The sequence below is a fragment of the Colobus angolensis genome, unplaced genomic scaffold (assembly GCF_000951035.1).
Source record: "Colobus angolensis palliatus isolate OR3802 unplaced genomic scaffold, Cang.pa_1.0 Scaffold41, whole genome shotgun sequence".
Lineage (NCBI taxonomy): Eukaryota > Metazoa > Chordata > Mammalia > Primates > Cercopithecidae > Colobus > Colobus angolensis.
The window spans coordinates 5,719,473-5,740,192 of NW_012117488.1; the positions used below are offsets into that span (position 1 = coordinate 5,719,473).

A 20,720-nucleotide genomic window follows, 5' to 3' on the forward strand; every position below is an offset into this window, starting at 1 on the left:
AGAGAGAAAGAGAAAGAGAGAGAGAGAGAGAAAGAGAGAGAGAGAAGGAAGGAAGGAAGGAAGGAAGGAAGGAAGGAAGGAAGGAAGGAAGGAAGGAAGGAAAACCCTAAGTTGTTCTCAGTCACCATAATATCCAACAGCTATTATGTTCTTTTCTATTTCTAAGAAGAATCATAATCTCTATGACATTTAAGTTGAGCTTTGCAGCACTTTGCTACCATTTTAAGTGATAGTATCCTATTCTCTTAAGTCACGTGTCTCTACTTACTCTAATAATGTAATCTTTTCTATTTCTAGGGCCATGTGGGCATACCAGGACTAAGAGGTGCCACTGGACAACAAGGTCCCCCAGTATGTTTGAAAGCATTATTTCTAAAAATTAACATTAATATAACTTATTTGGTCTCGCTTCATATGTGATTTTTATTTTGGTTTCTACTAAAGGGCGAGCCAGGTGACCAGGGTGAACAAGGACTAAAAGGAGAGAGAGGATCTGAAGTAAGTTGAAATTATTTAAGACAATTTGAGATTTATTGTTAGCAATTTTAGAAAGCAGGAGCACAAGGAGTTGCTATTTATTGTAATTCAAATTATCATTTATCACTGTAGACTATGGATCACTGTGGGCCTCTAACTAGGGTGTTTTTCAATAATTGTGCTAATACAAAATTATTGATTGAGTCATTTGTTTTGACTATTATCCAAATTTTTCTTTTCCAAAAGCCTATTCTAACTTTGTGAAAATTGCCTAAGTTGTCTCAAATTAATACTATGTTCTTGAGGTTTCAAACAGAAATACGAACAAACCTTAAAACTAGTATTATAGGGTAAAAAAAAATAATCAGTCAAACGTATATGATTGTTGTAGAAAGCATTAAAGAGAAAATCATTAAATGGATAATTGTTAAAGCATGGTAAGGAAGACTTTGTTCAGGACTATTACAATAGGTACAGTGACCACTGCAATGGGATTTTGCAGTGGGGAAGAGAGATTGGACTCAACATCAAATATAGCATAGGCAAGTAGAAATTTATAACAAAGGAGCAGATTGAGTATGAATGAATGGAAAATTACTTAAAAGGAAACACCAGGGGCAAGGGGAATTTTGGTTAAACTGACCTAACAAGAATTTTGCTGAAGACGGGCCAAGGTGATCAGACATCAACTGTGGGATAATCAGACATCAACTGAGGGATGGTAGAGGATGAGGAACCCAGTTAGATATCAAATAGCAAGAGTGATCAGATAGCAAGGGTGAAGGTTCTTGCTAAACCGACTTGGCAGGGTTCATTGCTAAAACTGGATTTTACAAGGAAGTACACGGAGGGCCTAGAAGGTTCAGGAGCCTTACTAAAGTTCGACCAAGCAAAGAATCATTGTCATAGGGTAAGAGAGGAAAAAGTAGTTTGACTATGTGACACAGGCTCATAATTGATTTAAAAGTTGTTTTTTCATAAGGCAAATCAAATATTTATCAAGCAAACTAAAAATCTGTTGGTTTACTGAATTTAGTCTTCTCTTTCCGTGTGGCCAGATAGACATTGCCTCAACCCTACGTAGCAAGCAACTTTGTCATTTGCACCTTCTATACATTGCTGCCCTGTTTTTCAGGCATTCTGACTTCACATGCTATTGATTTCAAATTAAATTCTTAAGAAAATGCACTCTACTATTAATAATAAATTAGATGAGAATGGATAAAAAGTAATGATTTCAAGATTGTGTTTCTCCTGATTTGTTAAGCAGCCTTCACCCATACTTGTGTTTTCCACTTATGGGAGTAAGTAATAAAACGGGATTGAATCAGATATGTTAAATAGGCGTTCACTTACCTAGAACCCATTTTGAATAGTCTTAGCATCTATTCAGTAACTTTCTGTTAGGTTCCCTAATAAATAATATTAATAAATAAAAATATCCTATTGAAGATAAGCCTAAACAAGAAAAAAAAAAGCAGAGAAAGAAGATAGGTAAGTCATTCACTTAGAATTTTTAGTACCCAAATTGGAAAAAGTCATGAAAAACACTGGGAACCTAGAATACTGTTGCTGCTGTCATGCTACTTCCTTACATTTGTAGTAAGTGCCTAAGAATTCAAGTTCTGTCCAACATTTGATCCTAAAATGTCTACTTTTTACAATTAATACTTTCATATTTATAGGCTTTCTTTTTCTGTCTTGAGAAATCTCGGGAGTAAGACATTTTCTGATGCTTGTTAGTATATGTTAAAGTTATGCTAATGAATATCAAATACTCTTACTAGTCAACTGCCTCTCTAGCCATAGAGAGGAGCTAAAAGGTGCTAAGAAGCCATAGTTTAAATTCTGTATAATCCAGGAGGGCTGGTTCTTTCCTACTTTGGGTAATGCTGGCATACAACCCAAGGGCACATTTAAAAGCCTCTTAGAATTTAAAATAGTATTAATTGCTACAAGAATAATGACTGTGTATTATTCACTAGGGATACCTTCAGTGGCCAGATGGGTCATGTCCAATTGCTGTCATCTTGTTTTTGCAAAGCTTTAAATTTATTTTTTAGACTTGAAAATGGCCCTTTAAAATTATCTAGATAACCCTCTCAATTTTCAGATGAAGAAATTAAAATCTCAGAGAGATTATGAGTTACCTAAAATCACAGAACTAATTAGCAACAGAAGCAACACTAGAAACATTATTTCCTAGTTCCTGTTATTATGCAGAAGCCTATTACTTGTAATCTTTTAAAAATTAAGTAAAATATGATTAATTTAACCTAACCAACCAATTCATACATTGGGCATAAGACTGTGGGCAGCTATAAAGAAAAATTTAGAGCAAGCCAAAACCAATTGCAGAAACATTTTTTAAAAGACTTTTGTAATGCAAATGTGAGTTAACTGTCCTGTAATGACTCTCACAGACCAAGACTCAAGCCAAAATCTTTGTTCTCCCAAAACAAAATTCCAGATTTCAATGAATTGAAATTTCTTGGTTAAAAAAGAGAATAATTTTTGCTTAACTCTCTAAATCTATTTTTGCTTTATAAAGCTGCCTTCTTAAAGAGTGTTAGAACTAGTGAAGTATCTAGATAACTGTCCTTCAGCCTCATTTAAACAAACAAACAAAAAACAAGAGTTTGTGTTAACGTTGCATATTAAAAAATATTTCCCTCATCAAAATAATTAGACTACGTTCTCTAGTATTCTGTGAGCCAGCACAGTCCCAGTGAACAGAAGTCTTTTAAAATGGATCTGATTTCAAATGGGCCACTATACATATTTTTCAGTGCTGGCCAGGCAAAAAGAAAGTGCAGTTTTATATGTACTGTAAATCTAATCCATTGACTGCCTTTAACTCCATCCACTCAAATATCCTACATTTGATTTACATTTTTCCCCACTCACTCTCTTCTCAAATTTGAAGTTACAGATGGTAGGGAAGGCAGGTGGAAAATAAGTTTAGTCTTCAGTCATCATCTGTTCACACTAGTGTCCCCTGAAATGCACGTCATCCCTTTTGGCCCACAGTTGCTATCATCTCACCATGTTGGCATCTACCTTGGCCCTCCTGCCAGAAGTACTTTGACCTATGCTGGCATGTGCAGCTATTTGCTCATCTCAGGTCCAAGACCTCCTCAGGCCTCTCAGGGCCATCTTCTGCTCTTGGCCACATATAAATAACCTTCTCTGCTCCCCACACCATACAGGGTACTTGGAGGACTCAGAAAAACATTCTTAATCCCACTGTCCTAGACATCTCAGGCAGAGACTTTTACTCTATATACTTTATGCAGACTTCTCAATGAGGACGTTGGTCTCCCTAGGTATCATCTTTGTGCCTAGATCCCCAAACTTGTCTGGGAGCATTAGTATTTCTATCCACCCTAAGAAAGACTCAAGGTCAGGCCAGGCACGGTGGCTTGTGCCTGTAATTCCAGCACTTTGGGAGGCCTAGGCAGGCAGATCACCTGAGGTTAGGAGTTCGAGACCAGCCTGGCCAACAAGGTGAAACTCTGTCTCTACTAAAAATACAAAGATTAGCTGGGTGTGGTGGTGCATGCCTGTGATCCCAGCTACTTGGGAGGCTGAGGCAGGAGAATCACTTGAACCTGGGAGGTGGAGGTTGCCGTGAGCTGAGATCAAGCCACTGTACTCCAGCCTGGATGTCTCAAAAAAAAAAAAGAGAAAAAAAGACTAAGGGCAGGATGAGGGGCAAGGGGCTCTTTTCAGAGATTGCTGTCAGTGTCTAACAGTCCTGCTTCTCTTTTGCTTCTTCTTTTCCCTTTCCCTGACTTGAGGATCCTTATCCCCTTTCATGGGAAAAACTCTCTGTCACATTATTATTATTATTATTATTATTATTATTTTAAATATGTTCTTTATAGCATAAATTTTATGATTTGAGTCCTTTATAACAAATGTTGGTTTTTAACTCAAAGGTAGACTTTTAATATTTAAGAGTCAGGCTTTTGTGTTTAAGAAACATGATTTTGAAACTGAAAATATATTTTTTCAAACTGTTACCCCCACCATGAGTTTCGTTGGACTATTTTGAAATTCAAAAGCCAAGGAAAAGTCTATTTTGAAACATCGAAAGTATAGAACAGATATATCTTGTTGCATAAAAAGAAATACTGTAAAGGAAAAAACACACTGATTAACGTAATTGCATATTATGGTTCATATGCTATTTAATAAGTATTATTCAAGATGACTGAAATCACAACTTTTTTCCACAATTTAAAATAGTCTTTGTTTATTTTGCTTTTTTATTGGGTTAGGAAAAACATACTTTACTTATAGGGATCATATGCACTAGAAATGTATATACTTTAATTAAACCCAGGTCACCAACTATCCCATTTTCTGGTTTTCTCATCTTTAGAAACATTTTGCATTAGTGACTTCTAAGACAAGTACAATAGTTTTCAAAGTTGGAAGTACAACCCATGATCCTTATATTAATCATATATATAATCATTTGATAATGATCCCCATTATCAAATCCTGCAAAAGTTGGATTTTTGTCTCTTAGAGAAGATGCTCTTTTTCTCTGTGAAAACATACTATTTCTTCATAAAATCTTTAAGCTCATTGTCAAAAAAAGTAACATCTTTTGAAGTTGTTTCTCTGTTGTTATTGTTAAACTGAATCTTTAGCACAATTTGTCTTCAAAATTGAATGATTTAACATCCCATTTTAGTGGGATTATCCTGTTTGTGAGAACTGATGATGATTTCTGAGAAATGTGTCTGGTAATGACAACATGATTCTTTTTCTTATTTGTGAACCAAGTCACTCTTTTCCACATTTTCTTCTTTAAATACTTTTAGAATGTCATCAGAACAATGGCATGATTTGTAAGAGCAATGTTCCTAACTATTCCTGGCAGACCCATTACTGCTGAATCAATTATGATTTAAAACATCTCACACATGGAAAAACAAACAGTTCCGTGGGAAATAAATATCTTTTCCTTGAATCACAAGTATGCTCTTCTCTGTTCTTCCAGAGAAGCACATTTTAGGCTATCAGTTCATGTTCCTCTTACCACATTGTAAGTGCCTTGCAAGGAGGAACTTTGCCTTTGCCTTCCAAGCACATGACAGAGTCCCTGATACATGATACTCAGTAAATGTTTACTGATAACATTTACTGATACTAAATGTTTAAGTAAATAGGTAGCATTTTCAAAAGGAGATCAAGGCCCTTCCTGAAAGTAGGGACATTTATTAAATAATCTATTCAGGTCCCTTTTAGAAGTACAACTTAAATTCTTAAATCATATAATTTAGAGCTACAAGGAAATCACTAGATGATCTTGTCAAAGTTTCTCATTTTCAGATGAAGAAGCTGACTCCCAGGAAAATTAAATGGCAATCTCAATGATATACGACTAGTTCGTGCTAGTTCTTGCTGCAGCATCCAGGTCTCAGTGTTCTTTTCTATGGCTTCCGTTTAAGTAAGTTTATTACAGTCAATTGACAACTGTGCTTTCCATTTTTAGGGTCATAAGGGGAAAAAAGGAGCTCCTGGTCCTTCTGGGAAAGCTGGGATTCCTGTAAGTAACAGGCCTCTTTCATCTTTCTTGCTTTTCTAAATAGAACTGGCAACTTTAGCAAGCAGAAAAGTTTGAGGCCAATTATGTCATCATGTTGGATAAATCAGATTGTCTTAAAAAAAATTTAAACCCATGCTGGAACACAAAGGGAACAAATATGACCATTAACTCAAACCCAAGCTTGCTGTTTCAATATAAGTCCCTTCAGTTGAAAGATGCTATTTTCCTGTGTTATGAAGTCCTCCTGGTGGACTCATGCTTCTGACGGTGAACCACTGAAAAACAGAGAACTTAAAATCAGAATGAAATGAATGGTGACAAAGACCAGAGATCTTCAAGCATAATTAAAATGGCATGAGCTAGATTTTAATTAGAGGACTCAGCCTCTCATTCTCTAGACAAATAAAAAGTCTTAGGAAAAAAAAAAAATCTTTTCATCACAGACAAAGATTAACTTTTACCTCACCATCAGTTTCCTCTCCTGGCCAGGCAGATAAGTGTTGACTGGCTCTTCAGCAAAGACTTCTACTGGTGTCCCCTAGCCAACGATTAGATGCCTGCTTTGGGTGACCTGTACTGGCTTGAAAAAAAATAGAGAAAATGAATGTAAATTATAAGCACATTCAGATCAGAGATCCTTTGAATATGAAATTCAGTTGCCCAAGGGTAGAAACACAATGTTCAGATCTTGCTTCAGTCATGCAATTATCTGATTCAAAGTGGCAACTAATTAGCCATAATTTATTTCTCGGGAAAATAACACAATATAAGGTTTGGCAGATGGGAAATGATAGCCTCTGTCCTAAGATAACAGGTGCATATAGCTGATCTTTTCTCCACAATTATATAAAATATTGGTTGACACAATAAGAAACACCAGAAAATTACACTAAGGCCCAAAAAGTTACACAGTAAATTGCTGATTAGCTTGGCATTTTTGTTTGGGGAACGTTTAAAGGCTTTTAAACTTTTAAAGTTATCTGTTGAATCCAAATATTAAATCATTAAGGAATCCAGGAAACAGGAAAATTTGTCCTAGAACAGGATATTAAAATGTAAACTTCTCCAACTCAATAAATAAAAAAGTATTTGTCATCTTAACATCTTTTCAGCATCTCTACAATCCAAATAATTTTTAATTATCAAGGGACTTCAAGGCCTACCTGGACCAAAAGGCATACAAGGATACCATGGAGCAGATGGCATTTCGGGAAACCCTGGAAAAGTTGGGCCACCAGGAAAACAGGGACTTCCTGTGAGTAGTATGGGTATCTCTTTGCTCATTATTTCTTACGCATGTATCTCCTTGCTAGACTATAGATATTTTGGCTATCTCTTTTAGCTGTGGCATTGGCTCAGATTAAGCCAATTCATTTCTCTAATAGCTATTATGCAGTTGTATTTAGGATTTCCAGGAACTGTCAACAGGTACATTCTCTTCAGTATTTTATATCTAATAACTCATAGTATTAATAATTCATGCCATTTTAAAAATATAAAAGCTGTTAAAGAAGAACTATAAAGAAGCAAAAACTTAAGGACTACACAACCTGGCTGTACTTTGAGTTCATCAAATGTTTTAAGCCACCTTTGGAACATTTAGGTCTTGGCAGTAACTCAAGGTAGGTTCTGTGAAAAATCATTTTCCCTTTACTTTTATAGCCTCAGTATTTTACAAGAATTGTGTGAATATTTTCTCTGTGTTCATCTAATACATTCATTGCAATAGGTCCATCAGCTGTCTGTCTTCTGATGTATAATTCTTCATGCTGTATATTAACTACATTTTAACTACCAGAAGAACTTTTGGTAGAATAGCAAACCCATGTCTAGAATATGTGTCTACCCCTGTGAGGACAATCACAGCTAGCTCAAACTGATTGCCTAAGGAGCATTGTTGTCTTGGGAGCTCAGTGTCAGCCTCTACTTTTAGCAGGTTTGGCAGTCACCAGGGGTGGTAGCCAAATCAGCCTTGGTGAAGAAAAGTCCACATTGTTGGATTTGTGCCAGTGGACTCATTGAGCAACCACCATGATTATTTTGGGAAAAAAGTAATGCAATCATGTAGATTCACTTTTATATTTATGCAGATTTCTATCTTATGTATTTGAATTTAACATTTAATTTGAAATTTAAAAATCATATTTTTGTCTTTGCTTAGCCATTTTCCCGCTTTCCTTCCCTAATGTCATCCTAATTGAGACATTTTTGCCCCAGGTTGTTTTTACTTTGAACATTAGAAGAATTAGAAAAATTAACCACATACTTTTAAGAATACAGTAAAACTTACCCTTTTAAATTTCTGCTATTTGGATATGGTTACCTATTGATTTGTTGTTCTTTTCTTAGGTAATAAGTCAATTCTATTGTTTATTCAAATCTAGTATGGTGCTATGCCTAAACTTAAATACAAATTAATTTTCTTTTTCACTACAATGAGTTATCTCATTTGTTTAAAAAAATGAAATGATGACTTAACCAGTAAAATTATTTCACTAATAAATATCTAGTCAGATTCTCTGAAAATATGAATACTGTTAAGAAGTCTTAACATGGTTTCTATTTGTTTTGGAAGAAACAGGTTATGGCCTAGAAAACTTGGTCAGGTTGAAGTTTTTAATTAAAATAAGTATTGTATAGACTTTTGCTAGTAATATCAGTCTGGTTAAAAGAGATTCATTTGAAATCCCAGTCTTACAGGGAGCTCATGCACTGGGCCTCCGTCTTCATGCTAATCTCCATACTAACCATGTGATAGTCTTATAACGAGACTGTGAAATGTTAAAACTACAACAGTAAAACCCTTTGAATTGGTTTGAGAGTCTGTATTTTTGTGGATTAAGTTTTACTGGGAAATATTATAGTGAATCTTTTCCTATTACTTTGAATAAGATTTTTGAGAATTCAAACAAGGAAAACCACATGTGAAAATATGTCATATTTGTTGCTGCTATACACAAGTATAATCATGGAGGTGGGGTGGATGGGCCCAGTAGTTTATAAGGCTAAATAGTGAGTTGTAAAAGTACTTGTAATAGCAAATAAATTTATTTGATAATAAATTGGTAGTAATTAACTTATTAATTAATAGGACCAGGAAGTCATTTGTTCTCAGGCTAAAATACAACTAATCCAGATATTAGTTCCCTATGTGGGTAATAGAAATCAGTATCCTACATATGGGTTTAAGAAAAATTTCAGATGTTCAGCTTATGAGATACTCATCAGGACATTAGTGACGCATCAAAGTCATTAATTACTTTTTACTCGGGTCATTTAATGGTTCATTATGACAAACAACTTCTTTCTAGCAACATGTAATACCTAGAGATCCCTCAGGAAGGACAGAAAATTTCATGGAATGAAAACATTGATATGGATTATAAAATTATGGATGATTTTCTCTTGAGATCAGATATTATGAAAATCTGAATTGCTGCTTATACATTTTGTCTGTGCTTTCTGGACCTGCTAGGGCCCAGTTTCAATATATGACTTTTTATTTAGGAAAATTGCAATGTGGCACTGATTATCTGTTGCTTGTTTCTAGCAAGAAAATAGGTGTTTTCTAATAACTCTACATTTTTCTTCAATATTGAGGTAATATTTAAAGGACAGTAATTTAATGGCTAAGAGAAAGCCAATACAAAAATACTGAGTTAACACAAATAAAATGTTGATTCCATTCAATACCACTCTAAACCTTATTCCTAGAATCTGTCATGCTAGTTTTATTTGCTGTGTCGGCAAAGGCTCATGCCTGTAATGGAAACACTGGCTTTATCTAGAATACACAAGAAGGAAGGGGTCTTAAGGCCAGATGATGAAACTATTTGCATTCTAGAACCCAATTAGGACTTTGAGATACCACCAAGTCTGACTGGTTTTAAAGAAAAATCTTCTCTGGCTGACCAAAGCAGAAAACAAATTATAAGATAGAGCCTGGGTTGCTGACAGAATCAGCTAAAAAACTTGAAATCCAGGATCAGAAAACAGTCTGAAATTAAGGATTTCTTGCAACAGAACACCCCAAGCAAGGAGTAGTCTAGTTAGGATGCCACCAATGACACTGGCACCAGTCAACTTGGCCACCATTGGACTCCCAGTGCCAATGCTACTGTGTTATGAATAATTTCTAAACTGTCATGCATCTTCATGCCACTTTTTCAAGATTCAAAGACCTGAATGAGATTGTCTAGTAATTTGACCTAAGTCACCTGCCAGAGTCCTGGATGCCAAAGGAGGCAAAAAAAAAGTCTTTCAACTTTGGCTTCTTTTGTTTTGTTTTTTTTATTTTTTTAAGGTTTTCCACTCTCTCTCTCTTTGTCTTTCACCTTAGGTACAGAGTTGTTGGGATAATCATATTAATGAATTTATGGCATATTATCATCCTTCAGTTTTTTCGTGGACCTACTCTTAGGCTGACTTCTTTTCATCTCCACTCTCATTCTCCTCTCCCTAAAATAGCCAACTATTTTATAATTTTTAAAGTATATTTTTATCTTTATGTGTTCTTCCAAAAATATACTACTGGTTTTTATGCATATCTTTAATTATGGAAATGATATTAGGCCATTCTGCATCTTTTTTTTCACTTAGCACTGGGATTTAAAGATACATTCATATTACTATAGGTATATCAGCTCTCTCTCTCTTCTGATGTATAATTCGTGCTGTGTATCAACTGCATTTCAACTGCAAGAAGAACTTTTGGTAGAATAGCAAATCTATGTCTAGAATATGTGTCTACCCCTGTGAGAACAATTGCAGCTATTATAGCTCCAGCTCATCTCCCAGGGAGCATTGCCCTGTTGGGAGCTCAGCGTTGGCCTCTACTTTGGCAGTCACCGAGAGTGGTAGCCAGATCAACCTTGGTGAAGAAAAGTACACATTGTTGGATTTGTGCCAGTGGGCCCATTGAGCAACCACCATGATTAGTATGGAAAAATGTTGACTGATATCCAGTAAAGGTCCATCTTTTTTACCTGACTATTGAGAACCTACTCTATAGAGGATGCTCTCTGTTAAGTATCTACATGGAATGTAATTAACTCTATATTGATTCCATTTTGAAAAGTTCATCTAAATTTATCTTCCTCGGACCTTCTTATCATTAGCCTTTCAAACCCATTATTTCCAAGTGCCTGACCAGCTAGCCAAACTCTTAGCCAGTGCTCTCTGAATTAGTGTAGATGCATATCTCAAGCCATCTCTCCTTCTAACTGTAGTATTGCTTCAAGTTCTACCTACTGGAAAGAGTTCACCTTACTAACATCTTTCAAGCTCTAATGTAGCCTGAAGCTGTACACTTCTGGCTGATGTTGACAATCAATGCAGATCTATCCAAAAATCAGGCCTGAAGTTTTTCCTCCTTCATTAACTGGTAAAGGAAATTCTCTAGGAAAGTTGAAGGAGCAATGTCAAAGCAATGGGAACAGGTGTCATGGAAATCTGAATTGCCTGCTTACACATTTTTCTGTGCTTTCTAGACCTGCTAGGGCCCAGTTTCAATACATGCCATTTTGATTTAAGAGTAGTATGCTAGGGTATACATTCAATTTCACGGTTCAGTGGATTCAATTATTACCCAGTTCATAATGGGAAAAACAGAGAACAAAGAGCATAGCCATTTGACATTCCAGGTTCAGTCATTCAGTTTCAATCAGAGCAAGCTCATAGCTATATTCCAAATGGTAAATTGCATTTGACAGAGAGGGCATGGCCTGTCTCCAAAATCATACGGATATAAGCAGGGTTTCTCTTATGGAAGATTACCAAAAGGCCCATATGGCATCTACCAGCTACAGAGCCTTCTGATATAATTAGAGTTTCTCAGTCATGAGGTCCAAATACTAATAGCATTGTAACTTACATCCTGAATCTGCTGCAGAGCCTTTTCTGACTTCAGGGTTCACTCAAAACTGGCAACCTGGAAAAATACTTGAATAGACATTTCTCCAAAGAAGATTTACAAATGACCAGTAATCCCATGGAAAGATGTATAACATCACTACCTTAGGGAAATGCAAATCAAAAACAAAATGAGATATCACATCACACATGTTAGGATGCTATTATAAAACAAGCATAAACAAACAAAAACAGAAAATAACAAGTGTTGGCAAGATGGTGGAGAAATTAGAACACAAGCACATTGCTGTTGGGAATGTAAAATGACACAATACTGTAAAAACCAGTATGGTAGTTCCTCAGAAAATTAAACATTGAATTACCATATAACCCAGCAAGTCCACTTCTGGGTATATATGCAGAAGAACTGAGAGCAGGAATGTAAAAGGTTTTTTTAAATAAATTTTATTGTATAAATTTAAGATGTACAGTAAGAAGTTATGGGATACATATAGATAGTAAAAAGATTACTAGGGTGAAGCAAATTAACATATTCATCATTGAAAGTATTTTTACACCAATGTTCATAGCAGCATTATGCATAATAGTAGAAACAACCCAAATGCCTATCAGTGATTGAAGGAATAAACAAAATGTGATGTACAATGGAATATTTTTCAGCCTTAAAAAGGAATGAAAGTCTGACACACTATAACATGGATGAGACTTGAAGGACATTATACTAAATGAAACAAACCAGACACAGTAGGATGAATATTGTGATCTCATTTATATGAAAGACCTGTGATGCTGGCAAACCCCAAAACTGTGGCTCAGCCAGGGAGTGTTTTTTTCTTCCAGGAAGACAGGAAATAATTCAGGAGGGAGCTGACAGAGTAAAGTGAAGGCAAAGAGTATTAGGTTGTTCTTGCACTGCTATAAAGAAATACCTGGGACTGGGTGATTTATAAAGGACAGAGGTTTCACTGGCTTATAGTTCTTCGGACTTTACAAGAAGCATGGTGCTGGAATCTATTCAGCTTTTAAGGAGGCTAGAAGGTGAAGTGGGGACAGACATATCCCATGGCGAAAGCAGTAACAAGCAAGAGAGAGAAAGAGTGAGAGTGGAGGGAGTGTTACCATGTACTTTTAAATAACTACATCTTGTGAGAACTCACTATCATAAAGACAGCACCAAGCCATGAGGATTCACCCCATGATCCAAACAACTCCCCCAAGCCCCCACCTCCTGCATTGGGGATTACAATTCAAGGATTTGGGCAGGGCCAAATATCCAAACTATATCAGAAAGCAAGTTTATCAGAGCAACAGAGTATAGGAAAATGGCTGCTCCATAGATAAAGCAAGGCCACCCCATAGTCAGAGTAGCCCTAATAGATTGCTGGCTAGCTGTATTTATAGCTACTACTTAATTATATGCTAAATAAGGGGCAGGTTATTTGTGAATTTTCTAGAAAAGGGATGGGGCACTCCCGGAACCAGGGAAGGGTTCCCCTCCCCTCTTAAACCATATAGGGTAACTTCCAAGCATTGCCATGACATTTTTAAACAGTCATGGTGCTAGTGGGAGTGTCTTTTAGCATCCTTATATGTTGTACTTAGTGTATAATGAGCACTGACAGCAACTAGAGGTCACTTTTTTCACTATTTTGGTTTTAACTGTACTTGGTTAGTTTCTTTACTGCACCCTATTTTAACCAGATCCTGTTTTGATCAGCAGGGTCATAGCCAGTGCTTGGAAAACAAGTGCTGCTGACCTCCTACGTCACTTAGAATAATCAAATTCAGAGAGACAGAAAGAAGAATGGGGCTGCCAGGGTTTGGTAGAAGGGGGTAATGAAGAGTTATTGTTCAATGGGTACAGAGTTTCAGTTAAAGAAGATAAAAGTTCTGTAGATAAATGGTAGTGACAGTTGTACAATAATGTAAATGTACTAATGCCACTGAAATGCATACTTAAAAATGGTTAAAATGATTTTATTTATGTGTGTGTGTGTGTGTGTGTGTGTGTGTGTGTGTGTGTGTATAATATAGCCATCTCCACAATCAAAAAAGGAAACAGCAACCTTACAGGTTACTAAGAAAATGGATTGGAGCAGAACACCCACATCTGATATAAGTTGACTCCAAAGTCCACAGAGGCTCACCAGAACTGTACCCCTTTTATTGTGATGGTCAGTCAGTGCAAAGTACAACAATTTATCTCTACTTTGGCAGAGGTATCCTGATGTGCCCCCAAACCATTATTCCTGGAACTTCACCCATGAAACTGCCTTTTCAAAATTATGACAGTCAGAGAAATCTGACATAATTGACTCCATCTTGCTTCTTACCTCCAAGCTGTCCTTGATCATTTCTGGGCAAAGACCAAGCTAACTTTGGGAATAATTTAGTTTATATTTAACCTGAAAGCAAGAATGACAATAGTCCCACCTTAAAATTAACCCCTTCCTTGCTCAGGGAATGAAAACTGCCTTGTAAGACTAGTTAAAGCCCACAAGAATAGGATTATGGGAGAGACCTGAACTCTACTAAGATGTTGGTTTAGTTTTCCTAATTCCTTGCTGCTCAGGAGTCATGTGGCCAGAGATTACAAGATAGGTGTAGTTTCTATAATCCCTACTGCTCAGGAATTTTATGGCCAGATGTCACAAGATTTGTAACTTCCCCAATTGCTTCTATAGATAATATCACTATTGTAGAACATAATATTGAATTTTTTGAGATATCTTTCTGACTGACTCCACCAGACTCGTAAATCATGCATGACTCAACTGATCCTGTGGCCCCATCCAGAGGGAGACTCAGCACACAAAGACAGTTTTCCATGCCCCTGTGATTTCATCCCCAACCAATCAGCAGCACTCATTCCCTAGCTGCCTGCCCACCAAATTGTCTATAAAAACCCTAGCCTTTAAGCCTTCAGGGAGACTGATTTGAATGATAACTCCAGTTCTCCCATGTGGGCCAGCCTTGCATCAATTAAACTCTACTGCAATGCTGCAGTCTCAGTGAATTTATTTTTGTCTGTGCAACAGGCAGGAAGAACCCATCGGGTGATTACACGCATTTATCAAGCCCCTGAACTTTTAAAGTCTATCCTCTGCTATACCTTTAGGGTGCTTGTTCATTTCTACTCTCCAAGTCCAGTTTAATGGATCTGAATGATATTTTTTGAGATATCCAGACTATAAAGGTATCTGCTCAGTCTGTTTTATGATAGAGAAGCAAATTCAGATGGCGTAGCACTGAGGTAAGACAGGGAAGGGATACTGCTTTTCCTGCCACATGAAGGCAAGAAAACTGCTTCTGATTATCTTTACTGATAAGAATGTGAATAGAAAATATTTCTGCTAGGTCAGTAGCTGCTGTTGCCAATGGCTATATGGTTTAGTAAAGATACCATATCAGAACCTGCAGCTGTAATTGGCATCATCCCCCAACCCATTAACTTTGTAATACACTACCAGTTTCTTCAGGTTTATCTGTTGTTTACTCTAGCCAAACACATGAGTAAAATGGATATGGAATATAGTAGGAATCACTACCCCTGTATCTTTCAGGCCTTTATGGCAATAATATGTACAATTTTCCACAGGGATGGGAGTAGTATGTACAGTTTTTCACAAGGATGTGTTATTACATTAGATTTACTATTGGTGAGGAGGGGACAGGAAGGGATAGTTGTAGGAACATTCATTTGTGTCTTCCCATCTTACCATAGTAGTAGCCTTTATAGTTAGGAAGTTTAACTATGCTCTGAGATTGCAGGGGAGAAAAAAAAACTGAGCTCACAGTCTTTACTGGGCCCACTTGGAAAAGGAATTGGATCAAAACTCCATTATCACTTGGCCCTCGTAAGCTTCCACTCTGACCACAGTGTTTATTTCCAGAGATTATCATCAGATTATAGCTCGTATCTTAACGGCTCTAGAAAGACTTGGAATTTGTCTTTTCCCAGTGTTCACTCACCTAGTAAATGACCATAGGTCTCTCTCAAGAATACTTGGGGGAGGAGTCGTAGTATACATCACTGACCACATTGCAGTGTTTTTTTCTCGAAGAGAACCTACCTCCTTCTCAATCAAGGGATTCTGATCTAGGAACTGGCTTGAGTCTGAGAACTGAGTGAGAATACATGAATCCCAGGCACAAGGGCTTAAGTAAGATTCATATCTATAAGACCTACAATTTTTCCACCTGTGTGTTAATATATTCTAGTATGCTATGATATATTCAATTCCTATGGCTCCTGTGTTCAAGTAACCATCACCACAGATCTGTGCAAGTCAAAACAGTCTGATTCCACTCCATCCTTGTAACTTATTGTGATAATTGCTCCTACCTTTTCTCTGATAGCAAAGCACTATGACCTGGATTATACCACTCAGGGATTCCAGTGTTCCCATTTATATCAGAGAACCTAATTCCAATGATATTTCTTAACTCTGTGTAAAGTATGTTCTTTGTAAAGAATGTTCTTTGAGCCCTTCCAGAGGCTGTGGTTAGAGGGTAGCTGATTCAATTGCAATAATAGAGTCATCTCCACATTTTCATCTTCCTGGGCCTTTGAACCCCTTTCTATTATGAGGGAAGTTGTAGCATTTCAGCCTCATTGAGTATAGGCCACAATTGAGTCCAGTCTTCAAATTGCCAGTCTACTGGACTATTAATGGTGCTCCCAGGCACTTGAGTAGGGACTGTCTCCACAAGCCAGGAAGGTTGAGTGGGATTAGAGGTTCAGAGTTCTTAGTCTTGCCCGTGTCTGTTCAAATGTCCCCATTTCTTATCCTGGGGTTCTTCTCTTTCTCCACCAGTGCTCTTATCTTAGCATAGAATCTGGCTAGTTGAAGATGTATTAATATGCAAATTCTGCAAGCCTTACAGTGGGTTGGGTCCTCAGTCATATCTGCCTTGTGACTACAGGGGACTTCATTCCCGTTCATACCCCTTTGGTAAGGCACTGGCCAACAGCTAGAGTAAAGGAGCCTGCTGGGTCGTAGAGCAGGGTGGAGATTGGATCTCAAAAGGCAAACAGATAAAATCCAGTCAACTTGTTTAAAAGTTCTCATTTATGCATGAGTCAATATCAGCAGTCCATTCCAATATTAGCACACCACATTTGGTGAACCAATCAGCCTGTTTTTGTATGGCCCATGAGCTAAAAATGGTTTTTACATTTTTTTCAGTGGTAGAAAATAGAAATAAGAAAAATGTTTTGTGAAAAACATATCAAATTTGAATTTTGGTATTCATAAATTATTGGAACACAGCCACAGTAATTTATTTACATATGGCCGCTTTTGCACTACAAGAGCAGAATTGAACAGTTCACATAGAGACCATATGGCCTGCAAAGTCTAACAGAGTTACTGTCTGGACCTTTTACAGAAAACATTGGCTGACCTCTGGTCTATTTGTGTATTTGTGTCATCACACTATTTTTTTTTTTTTTTTTTTTGAGACAGAGTCTTGCTCTGTCGCCCAGGCTGGAGTGCAATGGCCAGATCTCAGCTCACTGCAAGCTCCACCTCCCGGATTCACACCATTCTCCTGCCTCAGCCTCCTGAGTAGCTGGGACTACAGGTGCCCGCCGCCTCACCCGACTAGTTTTTTTGTATTTTTTTAGTAGAGACGGGGTTTCACCTTGTTAGCCAGGATGGTCTCGATCTCCTGACCTCGTGATCCGCCCATCTCAGCCTCCCAAAGTGCTGGGATTACAGGCTTAAGCCACCGTGCCTGGCCCATCACACTATTCTTATTACTATGACTCTGTAGTATGTTCTTGTATGTAGTTGGCAAGTCCCCCTTATTTAAATTCTTTTCTTAAGGTTGATTGGCTAGTTACAGACTTTTATTCCTCCACATAATTTGAGATTCAGTTTGTTGAGTTTCTCTAAAAATAAAGCAAAAGCTTGAATTGTTATTAGATTTGTCTTGAATTTATAGATTTATTTGGAGAAAATTTGTATCTTATCATTTTAGTTATCTAATATAAAAGCAGGAAATATACATTTCTATCATTTTCTAATAGAATTTCTTCATAATAGTAATGGCAAAATTCATACAATGCTTAGAACATGCCCAGGTACCATAAGTGTTTTAATGTATTAACAAATTTAATCCTTACAACCCCATGAGGTAGGCATAATTATATTTCTCATTTTGTAGATGCAGAAATTGAGGCACTGAGAAATTAAGTAATTTCTACAGTCACGTAACTACAAAAGCAGTCTAAAACTCCATATTTTTTTGTCTTTATAAATCTGCAATATTGCCACTCAGTAAAGGCTTTGTATATTCTTATTTTTATTCTATTTTCTAGGTAGTTATTACTGATATAAATAAGCACTACTGATGTGTATCAGTTATAGTCTAATATGGCTGATTTTTTTGTTTCAAATAATTTACTGTTGTGATTCTATTGGGCTTTTTCAAATAATGGCAGATTTATTTCCTTCCTTACATTATCTCTTTCCTTAAATTCATTTATTTTTCTTTCCATATAAGTTGCAAGTGACCTTGAATATTATATTAAATAATAGCAACAATCGTGGAAACTCTTCTACTGGTCCAGATGTTGCAGGGAATACATCTGAAATTTCTTCATTAAGAATATTTGCCACCCAGGTGCAGTGACTCATGCCTGTAATCCCAGGCTCTTTGGGATACCAGGGCAGCAGGTCCTCTTGAGGCCAGGAGTTCAACACCAACCTGGGCAATATAGCAAGACCCTGTCTCTACAAAAAAATTTAAAATCATCTGGGTATTGTAGCATGTGCCTATAGCTGCTCAAGAGACTGAAGCAGGAGGATTGCTTGAACCCAGGAGTTAGAGGCTACAGTGAAATATGATCATGCTACTGCACTCCAGGCTAGATGACAAAACAAGATCCAAAAAAAAAAAAAGCGTATTTGCCATCTGAAATCTATATTTCCTTTGCCCTGTTGATATGGTTTGGCTCTGTGTTCCCACCCAAGTCTCATCTTGTAGCGTCCATATTTCCCACATGTTGTGGGAGGGACCCAGTGGGAGATAATTGAATTATAGAGGTAGGTCTTTCCCTTGCTGTTTTCACGATAATGAATGGGTCCCATGCGATCTGATGGCTTTAAAATCAGGAGTTGCCCTGCACAAGCTCTCTTTTTGCCTGCTGCCATCCAGGTAAGATGTGACTTGCTCCTCCTTGCCTTCCACCATGATTGTGAGGCCTCCCCAGCCATGTGGAACTGTAATAAACCTCTTTCTTTTGTAAATTGCCCAGTCTCATGTGTATCTTTATCAGCAGCATGAAAATGGACTAATACACCTGTACCATCCTTTTGGGGTTTATTTCTTCTTCTTTCCTAATTTCCATTGGATGACTAAAGTTTCTTCTGCTGGCTTAAAAATTACTTCTTTTGTTGTTCCTCTTGTGCAGTTGTGCTGAACGTAATAACCAAGTGTGTATTTATTTAAATCTATTGATTTGTTTAACATATCATTACCTGTATCTTCCCTCTAACAAAACACTTTCACATATTCTCATATCCCTTTGTTTTTATAGACCCAAAACAGAGGATTGGTCTATAAACCTTTCATCTCTCCTTCATCATTTAGGTATTTTGCCCCAATTTTTTACTTTTAGCTTTTATTCATTTACTTTCTCCTTTTATTTCTGTTATTTCTAGACTCCTTTTTAAATAGTAAACTTAATTAAGCTATTTGATAACCATTACTTTCAATATTCTTTGCAGAATCTCCTGAATTTTTTATATTATTATTTCAATACTTTGTCCAAAAATTATTTTAGTGTAGGTCATTGTGTGGCAAACCTTCTGATGTCTTATATGCCCACAGATGTATATATTACCCCCTCATATTTGCATGACATATTCAATAATGAACTGGAAATTCTAGCCAATTCAATGAGGTTCTAGCCAGTGTAATAACAAGAAATAAAAGATGTCTAGATTGAAATAGAAGAAATAAAACTGTCTTTATTTGCAGAAATCATGGTTGTCTAGCAGAATATCCAAAATCTACAGAAAACTGAGTTTAGCAAAGTTTCAAGATATAAGATTAATATACAAAATTAATTATATTTCTGTGCACTAGCAATTAACAATCAGAAAAGGAAAATTTTAAAGCAGTGTTATTTACAGTAGTATCAGAATGTGAAATATTAGGGATAATTCTGACTAAAAGAAAGTGCAAACCTATATACTGAAAACTATAAAACATTGCTGAGGGAAATTACAGAAGTCCTAAATAAATGGTGTATATACTGTGTCTCTGGATCATAAGACTCTATATTGTTTTTGTTTTTGTTTTTGTTTTGTTTTGAGATGGAGTCTTGCTCTGTTACCTAGGCCGGAGTGCAGTGTCATGATCTCAGCTCACTGCAACCTCCACCTCCCGAGTTCAAGCAATTCTCCTGCCTCAGCCTCCTGAGTAGCTGGGACTATAGGTGTGTGCCACCATGTCTGGCTAAAATTTTTAGTAGAGATGGGGTTTCACAATGTTGGCCAGGCTGGTGTCAAACTCCTGACCTCATAATCCAACAACCTCAGCCCCCCAAGGTGCTGGGATTATAGGCATTAGCCACTGCACCCGGCCTCTATATTGTTAAGATGTCAATTACCTTATATATTGGTAGTATCTAAAAATGTTAAACATATATCTAACATATAACCCAGCCATTCTATTCCTAGCCAAGAGAAATGAAAGCATATATCCACACAAAAATTTGCACATGAATGGCCATAGCAGCTTTCTTTGTAATAGCCCAAAACTGGGAATGAACCAAATGTCCATCAAAAACTGAATG

At 36.8% G+C, this 20,720-nt stretch overlaps 1 protein-coding gene across 1 annotated transcript in view; it reads left to right on the forward strand.

Moving 5' to 3' along the window:
* The window catches only part of COL24A1 (collagen, type XXIV, alpha 1), a 395,043-nt gene that overhangs the window by 302,692 nt on the left and 71,631 nt on the right, over positions 1 to 20,720 (forward strand). The window contains exons 44-47 of the mRNA XM_011956095.1: positions 298 to 351; positions 445 to 498; positions 5,987 to 6,040; positions 7,188 to 7,295. Coding sequence (XP_011811485.1) covers positions 298 to 351; positions 445 to 498; positions 5,987 to 6,040; positions 7,188 to 7,295 — 270 coding nt within the window. The remainder of the gene's footprint in view (positions 1 to 297; positions 352 to 444; positions 499 to 5,986; positions 6,041 to 7,187; positions 7,296 to 20,720) is intronic.